We start from the raw sequence: 19,801 nt of genomic DNA on the forward strand, positions 1-19,801 counted from the left end.
TTCTTCGACCTGCTTTTGGGGTGTTAACTTTTAAATGACACCCGCAGCAGATGGCATGAAACACAGCGATTCCTGTGCGTTTCCTGCATCCTATCAGTGTGAACCGAGCCTCAAAGCTCCTTTTTTTTGCTTGTTAAGAATTTGTAAATAGTTTCACGTCCATTGTCTGGGTACCTTTGCAATTATAAAACTCGGGGCAACCACACTAATATCTGAGTGGCTGGTAAATAGCAAATCATGCCAAAGGAAAACAGACATCATAACTACTGGTTGCTTTGCTGACCAATAATAAATCTGGGAAGCCTTGAGGGAGTGGAACCCAGGCTTGGCCACCATGGCTAGTTGAGATCTGCCAAAAAAAGTGCCCCCTGCCGTCAGAGCTTGCAGGGGGTAATGCAAGATACAATGAGGCTCATTTACTAAAACTGGAGAGTGCAAACTCTGGTGCAGTTGTGTATGGTAGCCAATCAGCTTCTAACTTCAGCTTCTTCAATTTAGCTTTGACAATAAAACCTGGAAGCTGATTGGTTTCTATGTAGAGCTGCACCACATTTTGTACTCTCCAGTTTTAGTGAATCTCCCCCAATATGTGACATACAGGCGCTTAATAAAGCACAGATGAGGTACTAAAACACAGAACTATAAAATAAGTTGCAGGCATTACTCTTATGTCTGTTTCCCATGTATGTTGCTCCTATAGAGGATTTAAAGTGATGACTGGTTCTCTTTAATCATGACTAAGCAGCTGAAACAATAACCGGAAACGCAGCTATTTCTGCAGTCATGTTATACAGTGCTGCACACAGAACAAGTCTTCAGTTACTACTAAGGAATTACAAAGAACAATTTTCTGTAATATTGAACCCAAATATAGAAGACGGCTGTCAGTTAGTTATGAAACACTGCCCTCTACTGGCTGACATGTAAAGAACAGGCTCCATGGAAATACAATGAATAAAGCATTTCAAGCCCCAATATAACCTTTGCAAACCACTGTGCCAGGTCCAATATTTATTCTTACCTAAAATATTACAACTTATACATTTTTAAATTCTATAAAAATTTTTTTTTTATATATATATATATATATATATATATATATATATATATATATATATATATATATATATATATACACACATACAAACACATACACACAAACACATACAAAATATATATATCACTGGAGCACTGAGCTGTAGAGGGACGGGGGCGGGGGGCGGGGGGCGGCCGGCTCAGGCTCTCAGCGGCTCACTGAGAGGCTGAGCCGGGTGTCAGCCCAGGCACTTGGCGGATCCAGACTTTATTGTTGCGATGACGCAGTGCCTGGACTGATATCCGGACTTCAGCAGCTTTGGCTGGACTTCTCCCTTAATGACCAGGCCATTTTTTGCGATACGGCACTACATTACTTTAACTGGCAATTGCGCTGTCGTGTGACACTGTACTAAAATAACATCGATGTCCTTATTTTCCCACAAATAGAGCTTTCTTTTGGTGGTATTTGATAACCTCTGCGGTTTTTATTTTTTGTGCTATAAACAAAGAAAGACCGACAATAAAAAAAATTAAAAAAAAAACAACATTTTTTACTTTCTGCTATAAAACACATCCAATAAAAAAATCATCATCAATTTAGGCCAATATATATTCTGCTACATATTTTTGGTAAAAAAAAATCCCAATAAGAGTATATTGATTGGTTTGCGCAAAAGTTATAGCGTTTACAAACTATGGGATATATACTGCAATGATATGATTTTTTTAATTCTAGTAATGCTGACAATCAGCAACTTATAGTGGGACTGCAATTTTGCGGCAGACAGTCTGACACTGACAGTTTTTACACTTTTTGGGAACCAGTGACACTAATACATTGATCAGTGCTAAAAATATGCACTGTCACTGTACTAATGACACTGGCTGGGAGGGGGTTAAGGGGCGATCAAAGAGTTAACCGTGTGCCTAGCCAGTGTTTATGTATACACAGGGAAGTGTTTTTACTAAGTGATGTGCTGGCTTTTATTTCCTGCCTTGCAGGGAAACAAAATCCACCACATTCCTGCTGACAGGACGGCGCTGTGCCTCCATAGGCAGAGCTCCATCTCATCTCTCTCTCCTCTACAATCAGTGGTTGCCGGTGGTCATACATTGGCCGGCACCCGTTGATCAGCTTCTGCTGTGCTTAATGACAGTAGAAGCGGTATGCGGAACTGCAGAATCACGTACAATCACGAACGGCTGCCCTGTAGCAGTAAATCTCTTATAGGGCAATCGGTTAAAGACAAAAATCCAAACAATCTATATCCTGTACCTTCCGTGTCGCCCTTTATATACATTTGCAAGTTCAACTGCTGAGGAGTTTCAATCAGAGCTTTGGCGGCGGGCTCCAGTCCAAGCTGTCTGGCTCTTTGCGCTTTGGTTCCTTTGCTTCCAGTTTTGAATGGTGCGTACTGTGCAAGACACAAGAGTCAGTTCTCCATTACACTTATCTATACACATCATCACATCAGAACAATTAGTGGAGATCAATTAACCCCTTGCCACTTGTGGCCCTTTTAACTGGGTCATAACACACGGGGGGGGCTTCTCAATCATGTAAACACTGTAATTGGCTGTTAGTGGTAATGTGATTGGGAACTTGTCCTGAGGCTCTCAATCATATTAAGAGAAATAGGGGTTATGGAAAAAATAGACATCAATACTCACCTAGGTGAATGCAGCATCGATCCGATGGTGCATCTGTCCCCTGCCAGCTCTAAGACTGAGAACCGAGCGATCAAACACTGCTGATCACTCAGTTCTCCCTCTCTGAGAAGAGAACGATGACTGTCAGTCAACGACTAACTGCTCTGCCCCTCCAGTACTCACCACCGGAGCGCTGGGCTGTGGGGGGGGGATGAGGAGTCCGGCTCAGGCTCTCAGCGGATCGCCAAGAGGCTGAGCCAGGTGCCAGTCCATGCTGCTGAGTGGATCCCATATGGTCAGGATCTTTTCATAGCCTGGACCAGCTCACTGACGTTATCCGACAGAGGACTTTAGCCTGCTGTTGTCTGAATACGAGTCACAGGAGTGCAGAACAAACTTGCACTCCTGTAATCCCAAGGAGAAGAAGTATAGCCAAAATATCTTTGGTTATACCTTTCCCTGAGGCCGGCCATACATGGATGGAAATTGGGCCAGTTCAGCAGGGACCAGCTGAAATTCAATCCATGTATGAGCAGGCTGATTGTACCCAAGTAGATTCAGCCTGTCAAGTTTTTCAGCACGGTATTACTGCCAACGGCTGTATTATTATTATATTAGAATACAATAGCGCTGCTGGAGGGATTCCCCCATCAACGTCGATTGTGTTAATTGGGCGATTGAGACCTCAGATCTCTCCTCTGCCATTAAAAGCTTCTGGTCATCCCAAGATCGGTGTAATCCGAAGCCTCTTTTTAAAAAACAGTTTACAACTGCAAAACCAGAAGTAATGAAATGCTCATCACTTCAATACCAGGGGTCTCCAAACTTTCTAAACAAAGAGCGAGATTACTGTTCTTTAGGCTTTAGAGGGGCCAGACTCTGGCCAGTGTGAGAAGAAAGTGTCTTGGCGTCAGTAAGAGTAAATAGTGCCCCATCGTTGGTGTCAATGGGAGGAGTAGTGCCCCATCTAGAGCTGGGCGATTTTCTCCCAAAAAAAAAAAAATCTGCGATTTAAAAAAAAAACAAAAACTCGATTCACGATTTGAATCAAGTTTTTTTTTTTTTTTTTTGGACACCGCACCGGTCCTGAGGAGCTGGGGGCAGGAATTTTTTAGGCGAGGCCACGGCTTTGGCCTAGCCCACGAGGCCGGACGCCGCGGACTAGGCCGAAGCCTTACCTAAAAACTCGTGCCCGCAGCTCCTCAGGACCGGCGCGGTTTTAGCGCCGGTCCTGGTGGAAAAAAAAAAAAACAATCGATTTGCTTAAGTTTTGAATCGATTTGACCTCTCAACTCGATTCAAATCGATTTTTTCCCCAGCCCTAGCCCCATCATTGGTGTCAGTGGGAGGAATAGTGCCCCATCATTGATGTCAGTGGGAGGAATAGTGCACCATCATTGGTGTCAGTGGGAGGAATAATGCCCCATCATTGATGTCAGGAATAATGGCCCATTGTTGGTGTCAGTGGAGGGAATAGTGCCTTGAATCAGAGGGAAGAATAGTTCCCCAAGGGCCGGATAAAGATTAGCCACATCCAGCCCCCCCGACTGCAGTTTAGAGACCACTGTCTTAGACCATAGAGATGATGAGAGTTGCTCCAGTCTGCTGGCTGCACTCTTGTCTTCAATAGTGGGACGGGTCGCAGAAGGTGACACGGGGTTGGGGGTGGGAAGTGGTCCTCTCCTGCTGTTTGTAAAAGCAATCCAGTGGCTAATTGGCTGCTAGGATTGCTTTTTTACAAGTAAGACAGCTGAAAAAAAACCAATACAGGGATGTTGCCTGCAGGTTTTTTTTTTACCTTCCTCTGGATCAACTGTGGGTATGGGATTGTGCATATAGAATTGTAAAAATACATTTTGTATTATCGTCCCCTTTTTATTGGTTGAACTGGAAGGACATGGTGTCTTTTTTAAACCAGACTAACTAATGAAACTATATAGGTATAACCACTGAAAATCAAGCGACGTTCTGGTAAGTCGATGGTCCACAAGTGGTGAAGGACCAATCATCCAAAACTGATATCTTCACTTTAGCTCTCAGTTATTCTGGAGATCATTACTAGAACCCCGAGAGAAGACAGCGAGAGGCTCCACTCCATATATACCAAAAACATCTTTTATAGAGAAATATAATCTATTATTAGAAATACTGACCACATGCTCAATCTCATCCAAGGTCCTGCAGTTTAGCATCTCATTGTGTAGGCCGGCATTCAGCTTCCCTTCTTTCCTCAGCTTCTCTACCAGTGAGTGAGCTTTTCTAGCTACAGACCTACAGGGAGGTGTCAAAGGTCAAACAATTAGACCAGAAATAATTCATGATGTGACGATCACTCATCTTAATCCTTTAATTAATCCTTAATCTGCATAATAATGTGATGTAATTTTTTTTTTTATTATAAGTCACCTATGTTTTTGCTCAAATGTTATTATACAATTATTCATGTGCATATTTTCGTAAGAACTTAACCACCTGACCTTTGGAAGATTTACCCCCCTTCATGACCGGACCATTTTTTTGCAATACGGCACTGCGTTATTTTAACTGACAATTGCGCAGTAATGCAACGTTGTATCCAAATAAAATTGATGTCCTTTTTTTTCCCACAAATAGCGCTTTCTTTTGGTGATATTTGATCACCTCTGCGGTTTTTATTGTATGTGCTATAAAGCAACATTTTTTACTTTCTGCTATAAAACATATCCAATAAAAAAGAAAATGTAAAAAAAAAAAAAAAATCAAAATGTCTTAATCAATTTAGGCCAAAATTAATTTTGCTACATATTTTTGGTAAAAAAAAAAAAAAAAATCCCAATAAGCGTATACTGATTACTTTGCGCAAAAGTTATAGTTTCTACAAACTATGGTATTTATTTCTTTTTTCCCCATTTTATATTTTTTATTTTTTTTACTAGTAATGGCAGCGCCAGAGATCAGCGGCTTATATCGGGACCGTGATATTGTGGCAGACAGTTGGACACTGACAATTTTTGGGGACCAGTGACACTTATACAGTAATCAGTGCTAAAAATATGCACTGTCACTGTACTAATGACACTGGCTGGGAGGGGGTTAACACCAGGGGCGATCAAAAGGTTAAGTGAGTCCCTGGGCGGTGCTCACTGGATGAACAGAGAGATCAGTGTTCCTGCTTAGATCACTCTGTTCATACCTGACAGAACGGCGATCTGCCTTGTTTACATCAGCAGACCACCGTCCTCTGTCTCTCTGGGAAGCGATCGCGGATGTCCGTCGGACCCGTTGATTGGCTCCCCCTTTGGCCAATTAGCGTGCGACCCCCGCTGCCTATTGCACGGAATTACATACAGGTACGTCGTTTCGCGCAATAGAGTCGACCTGCTGCAGTATGTGTATAGTGGCCGGTCGGCAAGTGGTTAAACTGAATGGGTTGTTTTATAAGGTGATATTTACAAATCACTTTTAGGCCTCATGTACACTGCTGCTGGTAAACGGATGTTTAGGAGCAGTTGGGTGTTTTTTCTTCAGCTGCCCCTGAACTCTCCTCTGTTATCTCATCAGTCCATGTACACAGAGTAGTTTACAGTCGTTTCTAGACAGTTGAGTTTAGAAGCATTTTTTGGAAAGCAAAAAAATGCGTTCAGGAAGGATGTTCAGAGGCATTTGAAACGCCAAACGCCTGTAACAGCTTATAAACGCGGTAACTCTCGTTTAGCCGCATTTCGTTTACAGGCATTTTAATTTTTGACTATTTGGAAAAGAAAAAGCGCTTCTAAACACAAACGCAGCATGTAATCGCGGCAAAACTGCGTTTCTCAACATTCAGGAGAGGTTGTAAAACGTCCCGTGTACATTAAGCCAAACACCAATCGAGACATTGAAATGTTGCTTCTTCACGATTTCAAAGTAGTACTACTTAGACCCCTTTCACACTGCTGCAAATTGAAAGTCGCAAGATTTTGCCGCGATTTCAGGGAGTGCCTGTGTAATCTTGAGGTCTATGGACCACAACTTGCATCAAAGTCTGACCAAAGTAGTACAGGGACTACTCTGAAAATCGGTGTGACTTGAAGCTGCACAGATATGAACGGTACTCATTGGAAATCATGGGGTACGACTTGTCCTGCAACTTTGAAGTTGCAGGACAAGTCGCACAAATGTGAAAGGGGCCTTAGCGCTACTTGGAAGACATCTGTGTGACTTCATGCACAGATGTCTATGTAAGTTGCACCTGAGCTTGCAAGAACTACTTTCAAAATTGCTGAGACTCCGATGGAGTCGGAGTTAAATCTACTTGATTGCTTATTGCGGACAATAGTGTGAGACTTGTCATGCGATTTTAAACTATGACTGGGCGGTTAAAGAATATCTTTATGTGCCACTACAGCATACCTTCAGAGGTCTAGCGGAGTCGACATCTCGACAAGTTAGGAGGGTCATATGTGATGGTTGATCAGTGTATATATTCTAGCATGCCCAAGTTGAAGTCCTTTGGAATGAAACGCGTCAAGCTTGGCTGCTTCTCACATTGCCCCTCATTTTTATTCTGTGATCAGAGTTTTTATTCTCATTGATGTATGCCGGTTTTTAGAAATTAAAAAAACATTTTTTTTACCTACACCATATGGAGGCATTTTTTTCTTTGCATAACTTTCCGGACAAGAGTTCCTTTGTGGTCTAGTCGGTCCTTCCACGCCTAAGGAAGGTCCAGCCCCGGTGTTCTCTTCATCTGGAGGTCCAGTTTGGTGGTGGTCCCTAACACCTCTCGAAGTCGTGTCTGGAGGCCCTGAGTTTCTTGGAGTTCGGTCGATCTGCCAATCCCGGTATCTATACCTTCATGACTCGTTGTCGCTGACATTCGAGTCCACCCGTTCCGGTAAGAGTAGATATATTTCCCCTTTTTTTGGTTGAAGATGTACCATCCCTGATGCTTCTCATACCAGACATTGCCAGCGTATTCCATCTTTGATTAGTCATCTTTTGGTGGTTGACGCATATGGCCCTTCTCAGGACCTTCACAATTATTGGACTTTTCCCCATTTGTGTTATTCTTGTATAATTGTATTTTTGTATCACTCACCCAGATATTGATATAGGAGTTCACCCCCTAGGAGCTACATTATCATTCACTCTTTAGCATCTTTGTCACATTGTTTATGTAGCAGCTTTTCACTTTTTAGTTAGCGCAGTATTTTTCTTATTTACACTTATATATTCTATTACATTACAAATTAAAACCAATTTCAAAAATCTTACCTCAATTCCCCCAAGGCTTGCTGTATTTCTCGCAGTACATCGGCATCATGATTGTTGATGAGTTCTTTTCTGTAGCGGGCAATAAATGGAATGGTGTTCTCATCCTGGAACAGCTGAATCAGATTAGCGCAAACCCAGGGCTCCACATTGGTGCGCGCCGCCAGAACCTAAAAGGAAGAAGATGTCACCATATAGCTCATTACTAATCTGGAAATGTATTACCTAGGCTGGCTCAGAAAAATATGGGGGTCTGTCCATTACCAATATCAGCTTCCCCCCCGAGTTTTTCTTACAACCAAGGATGAGCTCGGGCGTGTTCACACAGCCCACGTGCAGAGCCCGCCAGGAAGTCGGCACTGTGCTGCGCTAATCACAGGCAGTGAGACTTTGTCCCGATGCGCAGCTGCAGAGATCGGGAAATGTCTCACTGCCTGTGATTAGCGCAGCACCGACTTCCTGGCGGGCTCTGCACGTGGGCTGTGTGAACACGCCCGAGCTCATCCTTACTTACAACCACCACCTGACTTTTAAAGCACATTACCCGGTTAGCGACCACCCCACGTGCATTTACAGCGGCAGGGCGGTCAGTACGTGATCTGAAACTCCTGGGTATGGGGCGCACGCCGCCGGCGATCCCCTCCTGCTGTTAATATACATAGCGGGAGCCCAGCGGCGGGTACCCGATGTCTGCTAGTGCCTGCCGATTAGACAGTAGAGAGGCAGAACGACAATCTGCCTATGTAAACAAGGCAGATCGTTGTTCTGTCAAAAGAGAAGGCATTGATCCTGGGTTTCTGCTAAGCAGCTCCTCCCCCACAGTTAATAAGCACACATTAAGTGCCGGTTCACACAGGGGGCGACCTGTCAGGCGACTTATCCGCCTGACAAGTCGCACTCCATGCATTGCAATGGAACCGTTCTAATAGGAGCGACTCAAGTCGCTTCGACTTGGAAAAAAGGTTCCTGTACTACTTTGGAGCGACTTCGGTGCGGCTTGCATTGACTTCTATCCAGAAGTCATTTTGCAAGCCGCGCTGAAGTCACGCTGTACAGGGCGGCTTCAGAGTCGGGCGAGTCGGGCGACTTTGAAGCCGCCCCTGTGTGAACCGGTACTTAACCCTTTGATCACCCCTGATGTTAACCTCTTGCCAGCCAGTGTCCTTGGTACAGTGACAGCGCATATTTTTTTTTTAGCACTGATCATTGTATTAGTGTCACTGGTCCCCAAAAAGTGTCAAAAAAGTGTCAGTTAGGTGTCCGATTTGTCGGCCGCAAAATTGCAGTCCCGCTATAAGTCACTGATCGCCGTCATTACTAGTAAAAAATAGAGATTAAAAAAAATTAAAAATCCCATAGTTTGTAGACGCTATAACTTTTGCGCAAAACAATCAATATACGCTTATTGGGATTTTTTTTTTTTTTTTTTACCAAAAGCATGTAGCAGAATACATATTGGCCTAAATTGATAAAGAAATTTGATTTTTTTTTTTTTTCACAATAGAGAAATTTGAGTTTTTTACATTTTTTTTATTGAATATTTTTTATAGCAGAAAGTAAAAAAAAATTATTTTTTTTCCAGAATTGTCGGTCTTTTTTAGTTTATAGCTCAAAAAATAAAATACAGCAGAGGTGATCAAATACCACCAAAAAGAAAGCTCTATTTGTGGGAAAAATTATTTGGGTACAGCATCACACGATCGCGTGTAACTCTGTGCCACATCGTTAAAAATGGCCTGGTCAGGAAGAGGGGTAAACCCTCCAGAGCTGAAGTGATTTAACTGCATGTCGACCAGCCGCCATCATTATACGGCAGCAGGTCGGCACGATCCCACGAGCCGTCATAGCTGTACGTCTGCTCCTTTAAGCAGGACAGCAGGGGCATGCCCGCTGCACTGCAGGGATGCCAAAGCTTGTGGCCAGCGGTCGCGATGACTGCCGGCCACACGCGATCGCAGGCACGAGAGGCAGAACAGGGACGTGTGTGTGTGTGTGTGTAAACACACAAAGGGCATGGCCTTTGTGCAGTGCCACAGGGTGATCTCCTCCATGCCACGCCGCATTGATGCAGTAATTCATGCAAAAGGAGCCCCAACCAAGTATTGAGTGCATACTATACTGTACATGGACATACTTTTCACCAAGCCAACATTTCTGTATTAAAAATGCTTTTTTTTTTTTAATTGGTCTTCTGTAATATTCTAATTTTTTGAGATAATGAATTTTGGGTTGTCACTAGCTGTAAGCCATAATCATCAAAATTAAAACAAAAGAAATGCTTGAAATATATCACTCTGTGTGTAATGCATTTATATACTATAGGAGTTTCACTTTTTGAATATTGAATTACTGAAATAAATTAACTTTTTGATGATATTCTAATTTTATGAGATGCACCATGTCAAATAGTTTAATGAGCATCTAATATTTAACGAAGGTAATATGGTCACCCAGTAATTGGACATAGCTACATTTATCATCCTATAGATAGAAATAAAAACTTGTGGGTTTCCAAAAGAAGATTTTTGAGCAACAAGAAAAAAAAAAGGGGGGGGGGGGGGCAAAATAAATGTTAGTGTATTTTTTTTTCTGAAAATATAGACTGATAGACACACTAATATGGCACAACACAAAAATAATGCATAACTTTATTCTACAGGACCTCTGCTTTCAGAAAATATTTAACCACTTGATCTCTAGAAGATTTACCCCCCTTTCTGACCAAGCCATTTTTGCGATACAGCACTGCGTTGCTGTACACAAATACAATTTTGTGTTGTTTTTTTTTCCGCCAGAAATAGAGCTTTCTTTTGGTGGTAGTTGATCACGACAGCGTTTTTTTATATTTTTTACACTATAAAATATTAGAAAAGACAAACAATCTTTTAAAAGATCAAATAAAAAATAAAAATAAAGAAATCTAATTTTTTCATCAATTCAGGCCAATATGTATTCTGTTATATATTTTTGGTAAACAAAAAAACAATAAGCGTATATGGATTGGTTTGAGCAAAAGTTATAGCATCTACAAAATATGGGATATATATTGGAAATTTTTTTTTTTTTTATATATACTAGTAATGGCAGCGATCAGCAGCTTATAGCAAATCTGCAATATTATAGCAGACAATCGGACACTGACTGACACTTTGTGGGAGACAGTGACACTAATGCAGTGATCAGTGCTAAAAATATACACTGTCAATGTACTAACACTGGCTGGGAAGGGGTTAAACATCTAGGGCTGGGATATGCAATTATCGGACCTCCAGCTGTTGCAGAACTACAAATCCCATGAGGCATTGCAAGACTCTGACAGCCACAAGCATGACACCCAGAGGCAGAGGCATGATGGGACTTGTAGTTTTGCAACAGCTGGAGGTCCGCTAATTGCAGATCCCTGACCTAGGGCGATCAAAGGGTTAACGGTGTGCCTAGCCAGTGTTTTTGTGTAGCGTGTTAGACGCTTTTACTAAGGGAAGTGACAGATTTTATTCCCTGCTTTGCAAGGACACAAAGTTCATCCCTTCCCTCTGTCAGAACGGAGCTCTGCCTTCTTTACATAGCCAGAACCCCATTCTGTGTCTCTGCCAGACGATCGGCGGGTGCTGGCAGACATTTCTCTGACCTGCACCCGCAGATCGGCTTCTGCTGTGAGTAATCACAGCATAAGCGGGCTATCGGCGGCGGAAGTGCAGAATCATATATATATATATATATATATATATATATATATATATATATATATATATATATATATATATATACATACACACACACACACACACACACACACACACACACATATATATATATATACATACAATACATACACACACATACATATACACTCTCACACACACGATTCTGCACAGGAGGGCTGCCCTGCCCTGTAGCAGTATATCTTGTAGGGGCCGGTCCTTAAGTGGATAATCTTTGGGAATTTTAAGCACTTTGCCACTCTTGCCATAAATGCAGATTTTTAACGTGTGTGGGGAAAATGAAAGAATAGCTCCAGAGGGGAAATAGTAAATTCTTACCTCTACAGTGTTCCAGTTCATTTCAGTTTCCTCATGGCCTGAGCTGGTGCCCTTCAATTTCACCAGCTTCCCTGCAGAGTCTGACGTCTTGAGTTTTTTGGCCGGTGGACCAAATGAAAAGTCATCTGGAGGTTCTTCCTCCTCTTCGGATCTTCTCTCGGCCTTCAAATTGATATTCATATTGCTGCTGGTAGTGGGGAATTCATCAATGCCGAGACTCTTCCTCTCCGCCTTCATCTTAGTTGGCTTTGCTTTAGGCGTTTCTGTGCCCGCTTTTCTTTTCTTTGGCTTTTCCTCCTTGATGGGCTGCTCTAGAGATATTGACTTTCTCTGCATAGAAAAGGAGTGAAAAATAAAGTATGTCCAATGCTTATCTTAAAATTTAATAAGTGTATGTAGTCCAAGAGATAACAAAATGCTGTAAAGCAGCGGTTCTCAACCACCAGGCCATGGCCCACTATCGGGGCGCAGCCTCCCTTCTTCCAAGATAGCAAATGAGCTCTTTGCTGGAGGGCCCATCCCAAATGGTAACATGCATATACTAGGGAGAGGCCTAAATATTGGAACAGATACTGGAGAATGAGCTGTGTGTAATGGGATATAAATCAAACTGGCATAATAGATACTGGAGAGTGAGCTGTATGTATTGGGGTGTAGATATAATTGGTGACATAAATACTGGGACCTGAGCTCTATGTATTAGGATTACATCTAACTGATGCCATGAATGCTGGGGAGTGAGTTGTGTCTATTGTAGATCTAACTTATGACGTGAGCACTGAGGAGTGAGCTGTGTATTGGGGGGTATTACTCTCACTAAAGGGTACTGGAAGTTAAAGTAGATTGGGCTGGAGATTTCACGTGTGGCTTTTCCAATTCCATCTTAAAAAAGGCAAGAATTCCATTTGTACTAAACAGCCATAGAGTCCAATCAGAGATTCACATTCTGTAGAAATCCATTTTACCGCAATATGCAAAGAATTCTTACCTCTTCTTTAATGGTTATCCCTTGAAATGTTGATACATCGCTGTCTTTACTCTCAGATGTTATTCCAGGTTCTTCATTACCAGGAATGGACGTTTTGCTAGGTTTTTTGGCAGCAGTCTAATTTGTTACATGCAAAGATAGTAAAAAGCAAAAACATTAGATCAAGTCTTCAGTCCCCCCCTACTATAATAGATCACACCCCCCTCCACTAAGATAGAATACACCCACACCATGGTAGATTACCCCCCCACACACACTATGATTTATTACCCCCCATACTATGATAGATGATCCACCCCACAATATGATAGATTACCTAACCCCCACACTATGACAGATCATCATAGTATGGGAGTAATCTATCATAGTGGGGGTAGGGTAGATTACCCCCCCACCACTATGATAAATTACCCCCACTACAATAAATTACCCTACCCCCACTATGACAAATTACCCCCACACTATGATAGATTATCCCCCCCCCACACTATAATTTATTACCCACACATTTCAATAGATTACCCCACACTATGACAAATTATCATAGTGTGGGGGTAATCTATCATAGTGGGGGTAAGGTAGATTACCTACCCCCCCCCCCACTACTACGAGAAATTGCCCTACCCCCACTATGATAGACATGATAGATTACCCGTCACTATGATAGATTACCCCCGCGCTATCATAATTGATTTATTAACCACACATTTCAATAGATTACCCCACACTATGACAAATTATCACAACCATCTCTCGGGTTTTCAGGGAATGGTCCAAAAAGGAGAATATATCCAGTGAGTGGCAGTTGTGTGGAGGAAAATGCCTTGTTGATGATATCAGAGGAGAATGGGTAGATAAAAAGGCAACAGTAACTAAAATAACCACTCGTTATTTGGTTCAGATGGTGTCAAGGGTGGGGAGCTACAGTTCATTGAGGGAACCATGAATGCCAACATGTACTGTGACATACTGAAGCAGAGCATGATCCCCTCCCTTCAGAGACTGGGCCGCAGGGCAGTATTCCAACATAAACCCAAACACACCTCCAAGATGACCACTGCCTTGCTAAAGAAGCTGAGGGTAAAGGTGATGGACTGGCCAAACATGTCTCCAGACCTAAATCCTATTGAGCATCTGTGGGGCATCCTCAAACGGAAGATGGAGGAGCTCAAGGTCTCCAACATCCACCAGCTCCGTGATGTCGTCATGGAGGAGTAGAAGAGGACTGTGTCTACAGAAAACCATATTATACAATAAAGAGGCTCAGGCGTGTTCACAACCCCACACACCCGATCCCGCAAGGAAGCTGACACTGCGCAGCCCTAATCACAGGCAGCGAGACCGTGTGCAGTGTCAGCTTCCTGGCGGGCTCGGGCATGTGGGTTTGCGAACACACCTGAGCCCATCACTATTATACAATTATAATAACATCACTCACCTTGCGTGGTTTGGGAGCAGCCGCAGTCTTGCGTGGTTTGGGAGCAGCCGCAGTCTTTGCTTTTGCTGCAGGTTTTTTGGTTTGTCTTTTTGCTGGAGGGGCCTTTGCCTCCGGCTTCCATTCGTCCTCATCCTCTTGAGAGTCGTCTTCTGTGTCTGACCTGATTAGAGCAGCAAGTAAAAGCAAAATATCCGAAGGTTAAACTAATGTCTGAAGTATATCTAAGGCCCCTTTCACACTTTCAGACCGCTCAGGTCCACCTGTCAGTTTTGTCGGCGGACCTGAACGGGCGCTCCATGTTAGCCTATGGAGAGACGGATGTCAGCGGTGACATGTCCACTGACATCCGACTCGGTCCGATCCGCTAAAATCAGACGGATGGCCCTACGTTCGCATCCGTCGCTGGCGGATTGGATCGGGTGAGAACTGATGAAAACGGACATGCTGTCCGTTTTTGTCCGATCTCTCCATAGCAACCAGCGGCGCTCGACAAGCCCCTCCCCGCTCAGTGAGCAGAGAGGGACCTGTCATCCGCCGGCTCAGCGGAGATCAACGGAGAGATCTCCCGCTGAGCTGGCGGAGAGAGGCGGACTCCGAGGCAGTGGAAAATATATATAGAGAGAGAGAGAACGTTTGGGAGTTTTAAGTAATTTTCTAGCAAAAAATACTGATTTTAACTTGTAAGCAACAAGTGTCAGAAAAAGGTTTAGTCTTTAAGTGGTTAAATTGACCTCATTTAGGGCTCTTTCACATTTGCTGTCTGATCAGGTCCGCCTGTCAGTTTTTAAGAGGGACCTGATCGGAGCCTCCATTCACTCGTATGGAGCGGCGGATGTCAGCGGTAAAATTTCTGCTGACACCCGCTGCTATCCTATCCAATCCGTGAAATCCAGACGGATGGTGACCTTATTTTCCATCCGTCTGGTGGATGGGATCGGATGAAAACGGACAGTCGGTTCATTCTCATCTGATCTTCCCATAGAGTAGAGCAGGGCTCTGACAGGTCCATCTCAGCACAGTGAGCGGAGACAGACCTGTCATCCGCCTGCTCACAGGGGATCAACGGATCGATCCTCCGCTGAGCAAGCAGGGTCTGCCAGGAGGACAAGCCCTGTGAAAGGACCCTTACAGACTGAAGTTCATCCCTTTGATCTAAAAGAACCAAATGATACAATGTTTCTTTTTATCTCTCAGCACTGAGCAATGCTGTGATAACCTTTGCCGGCTTTTTATTTATTTTTTGGACAGCTGTGAGCAGAGAACGGCTCTGCACTTGTTACATAGAATCATGGAAATGCCGGATTAAGATCGTGAGGGGGTTGAATCGAGATTGTGATTTTGATTAACGATTAATTGTGCAGCTCTACGCTGTTGTGTTATTTTGTTTATTCTTTTCGCTGTCTTTTTTGTTCTCTTTCACTTCCTTTCCCAGAGATGCAATAGAAAGTTAGTGGAAACATCCCAAAGTGCGGGGAATTACCATCTTATAATGTTGTCCCCAAAACAGGAGTCCGCGTTGGAAGATTTCCCCTCACCTCTTGTTCTGGGGAAAAAAAATCTAAAGTTTTGGATTTTCCCTCTCAGTTCTTGTCTTGGTGACAATGGCCACCAGTACAAAGGAAGGGTGAATCTCCCCAATGGGGATATAGATAAACTACTGACTAATTAAAGGCAACATGCACTGAAAGAAATATGGATTCTGCCGTGGCTGATCTACTTGCGAACATTCAAGTCACCAGGCTGTCTCTGGGTAAAGGGTTTTTGAGTTATGGTCCTTAACGTGGTTTTAAACCCATCCATATACCCAAAGAAGTGACTGGCCTCAGGTGACACACAGAGATAAAGCAAATCCTCCTACATACATTGTATATGTTTATCTGCAGTCTTCTCTTCTCTATATCCATTCAAAGTGCATAATTTATAAAGCTTGTCTTAGCTTTCAGAAAGCAGGAAACGGGGCGGCACTGTTGGTGACACTAATGAGGAGGCAATGATTGGCAGCACTGGAGGGCATTGCTGAGACTGCATTGATAATCAAGACACTGATCATCAGTGCCCTATCAGTGTAGATGTCCCTTTTAAACAAGCCGCCTATTGGCTCTCTTCTCCTCTCCTCATGCTGTCAGCGTAAGGAAAGGTAAGGCGGATAATCGGCTTCTGTTTACATCATGATCAGCTGTGATTGGACACAGCTGATCAAATGGTAAAAAGCTGCTGATTGGCTCTTTACCTCAATCTGTGATCTGCAGTGGACACTGCAATTACAGAGCGCGCCAGGGCGGGCACCATCATCGGAGGATGTCAAATGATGCCCTCCCCAGAACAGGCCGGCTGCACTGTAGCAATCATTCGGCTATAGCACTATCAGCAAATAGTTAAATTTACAAAAGCTCTTTTAACGAATACAATAAACTATGTCTTTTTATCGTTTTTGTCTGCCTTATGATGTGCCTCTAAACGTTTGACTTTGTGGAGCAACATTTATGTTTGCTCTTTTATTTTCACCACAACAGGCATTGAGGGGAAATCTTCAATGGGACACTAGTTCTGGTGATGCCCTTGCTTTGCAGGGATTTCCTCTCACTTCCTGTTTTGGCTATGGGACAGGAAGCGAAGGGAAATAGATGGCAGATAAAAACTGGGCCTCAAAAAAATCCAGGTCAACAAAAAAAAGGTTTAGCCTTCAGTAGCCTTACCTGTAGGTACTGTAAATATCTTCAAAACCTGCACGGTTTAGGAGATATTTACCATATACGCTTGCGCAGATGTCATCGACGCATGCGCACTGAAGAAACGGCTCGATCGTGCTGTTTCTAAAGGGCTTGTGCCGTGACCGGCTGCTCCCAGGCGCATGTGTGGGAGTGACGCTGAGCCCGCGAACCCGAAAATAACTCCGGGAGACATATCACCGGTCACATCGGTGTACGGAGACTGCTGCAACAGCTTCGTTCTAAGGTAAGTATTTCATAATGAGCTAGTACGCATACTAGCTCATTACGCCTTGGTCTTGCAGGTTTGTTTTTTTCTTTTTATATATGGGTTTACAACCACTTCCAGTTCTGCTTTTAAAGCGGTAGTAAACCACCATGCTTTTTTTTTTATGTTATAATGTGCTAATATGCATCGCATACACATTATGTGAAACTTACCTTAGAATGAAGCCCTCCAGTGATGAACTGTCATGGCTGACAGGGCTTCCATCTTGTCTTCCTTTCGGGTTTGCATCCTCCGGCCATCTGTTTGTCCGCGCCACTATTTATGGCACGGGTGGTCATTTCTTCAGAGCGCATGCGCCAGTGATGTCACTGGCCCATTCACAAGTATATATCTTCTAAACAGCGCACGTTTACTATATTCACTATATTTACTATACCTATAGATAAGCCTTATTAAAGTAAATGTCAACCATGGGAGTTTACTCTCACTTTAAAGGAGTGTTTTTTTCTTTTTATCAGCTACTGAAAATCTGCTGTCCATACACGTGCAGTAAATACTCACATCGCGCTCAGGAAGGACATCTCCAGCTTAGGGGCGGCTACGGGCCTTCTCGTTCGCTTAGGTAAATCCGACATCTACAATTCAACAGAGGAGAGAATGGTCCATAGGTACAAGGAACTGTATAATATAGGTCTGCTATAATAAATTATGAGTATAATATAATAGAATATGGGTAAAGGGTAGGGATGCACCAATATCAGTTCTTTAGAGCGAGTAACTGACACGTTTCAAGTACTCGCCGATACAACCACAGAAACCTATTTTTTTTTCCCATACGGTGCGGTGGAATTTGAGCCCATACAAAATGAATGGCCTAAAATCGCACTGAAAAGAATCTATACAGCTGGTGACAGATCACGCTGCGCGCGAGGCTTGTTCTAGGAGGACGTCAAATTTCTATAGGCCGGACGGGAACTGGTTAACAGACAGGCGGAGCGCCGAGGAAAGCAGGTGAGTAAATGTCCCGCTCTTGTACCGTTTTCATTTGTTGATGAAAATTGGATCTGATTTTAGTTTTTGTCAATTGACATAATTCAATTTTATTTTTGTTTTGTTTTGTCAGGGAAATTTTAAGCTTCTCCCTATAAGCAAATAATTTCTTTGCACTTAAAAGCACAAAAACAGCTCTCTTATATAATGCCGGGGAAAGCGCGCTTGTATTTCTCCAAGTAACACAGACACAGATGCTGGTATCACCTTGAGCTTAGCAGAATCCTCGAGAGAATAGCCAGCTCCTTTTATTTATACTATAAATATGAATAACAAAAGGAAGATGGTGGTTTCAGAATCAGCCAGGACACTTGTATTCTTTCAAAAGAACCAATCACACACATACATGTATATATTCAAATAAAAATACAGTAGTGACGTGTGCAGACGGTTGTGTGCAGAGCCATGCGGCAAGCGTTTTGTGAGACACAAAGGACTCACAATTTGAACACTACTTACATGGCTCTGAACATGCACTCTGTGCACATTCCCACTACTACCAATCACGTGAGCCACTCTCTATCATGGCTCAGTGGGCCATAATTTTGTATGGTTATGCTATGGTTCCCATGTACGCAGATCTGCTTAATTAGGAGTTTAGATGTGGTCGCCATGGAGTGGCCAGTCCCTTGGTGAGGCATAAACAAACATCCTTAAAAGAGCAAACAGATCTGCTGTGTCCACGGGAAGGTTTCCGCAGCCAATGGTCTTCCACCAACGTCTGTATGTGCAAATACCCTCACATGAGCGTATTACAGCAAAACGGACACTAGGGGACATCTGACAATATACATCAATAAAAATTTCCACAACAGCTTTCATCACTGAAAACATGCAGCTGGCGAAAACTATGATGAAAATATTTTGAATATTAATTAGTATTGCATTCAACACTGTACCAAAGTACCATGTGATCCAGTTGCAGTGCGTCTTTGCATGCACTACTTTTAATGCAGTGCAATTTCAGTCCAGTCAAATGATAGGGCTGACAATGCACCATACTCAAATTGCACAGGAATGCAAGTGCGTTCCTGTGCAAATCCTGGTTTAGCCCTTGTTCACACTGCTGTGACTTCGAATCCGACACCCCTTATAAGTTGCATCAAAAGTAGTGCAGGTAACTTTGTCTAAAGTCAGAACGAGGGGGGGGGGGGGGGAGCAAGAGCGAGGGGGGAGAGCGAGAGGAGGATGAGAGCGAGAGCGAGGGGGGGAGAGCAAGAGGAGAAGAGAGAGCGAGGGGGGGAGAGCGAGAGGAGAAGAGAGAGCGAGGGGGGGAGAGCGAGAGGAGAAGAGAGAGCGAGGGGGGGGAGAGCGAGAGGAGAAGAGAGAGCGAGGGGGGAGAGGAGAAGAGAGAGCGAGGGGGGAGAGGAGAAGAGAGAGCGAGGGGGGGAGAGAGCGAGAGGAGAAGAGAGAGCGAGGGGGGGGGAG

General features: G+C 43.4%; 1 protein-coding gene across 1 annotated transcript in view; it reads right to left on the minus strand.

Annotated features, from left to right (window-relative positions):
* Nucleotides 1-19,801, minus strand: part of LOC141140930 (S1 RNA-binding domain-containing protein 1-like) — a 296,826-nt gene that overhangs the window by 255,868 nt on the left and 21,157 nt on the right. The window contains exons 2-8 of the mRNA XM_073628483.1: nt 17,885-17,958; nt 14,387-14,546; nt 12,949-13,065; nt 11,961-12,290; nt 7,924-8,090; nt 4,842-4,959; nt 2,315-2,453 (exon numbers count right to left, since the gene is read on the minus strand). Of these exons, the coding sequence (XP_073484584.1) occupies nt 2,315-2,453; nt 4,842-4,959; nt 7,924-8,090; nt 11,961-12,290; nt 12,949-13,065; nt 14,387-14,546; nt 17,885-17,958 (1,105 nt within the window). The remainder of the gene's footprint in view (nt 1-2,314; nt 2,454-4,841; nt 4,960-7,923; nt 8,091-11,960; nt 12,291-12,948; nt 13,066-14,386; nt 14,547-17,884; nt 17,959-19,801) is intronic.

This window comes from Aquarana catesbeiana, linkage group LG04 (genome assembly GCF_042186555.1).
Source record: "Aquarana catesbeiana isolate 2022-GZ linkage group LG04, ASM4218655v1, whole genome shotgun sequence".
In the NCBI taxonomy this organism is placed as follows: domain Eukaryota; kingdom Metazoa; phylum Chordata; class Amphibia; order Anura; family Ranidae; genus Aquarana; species Aquarana catesbeiana.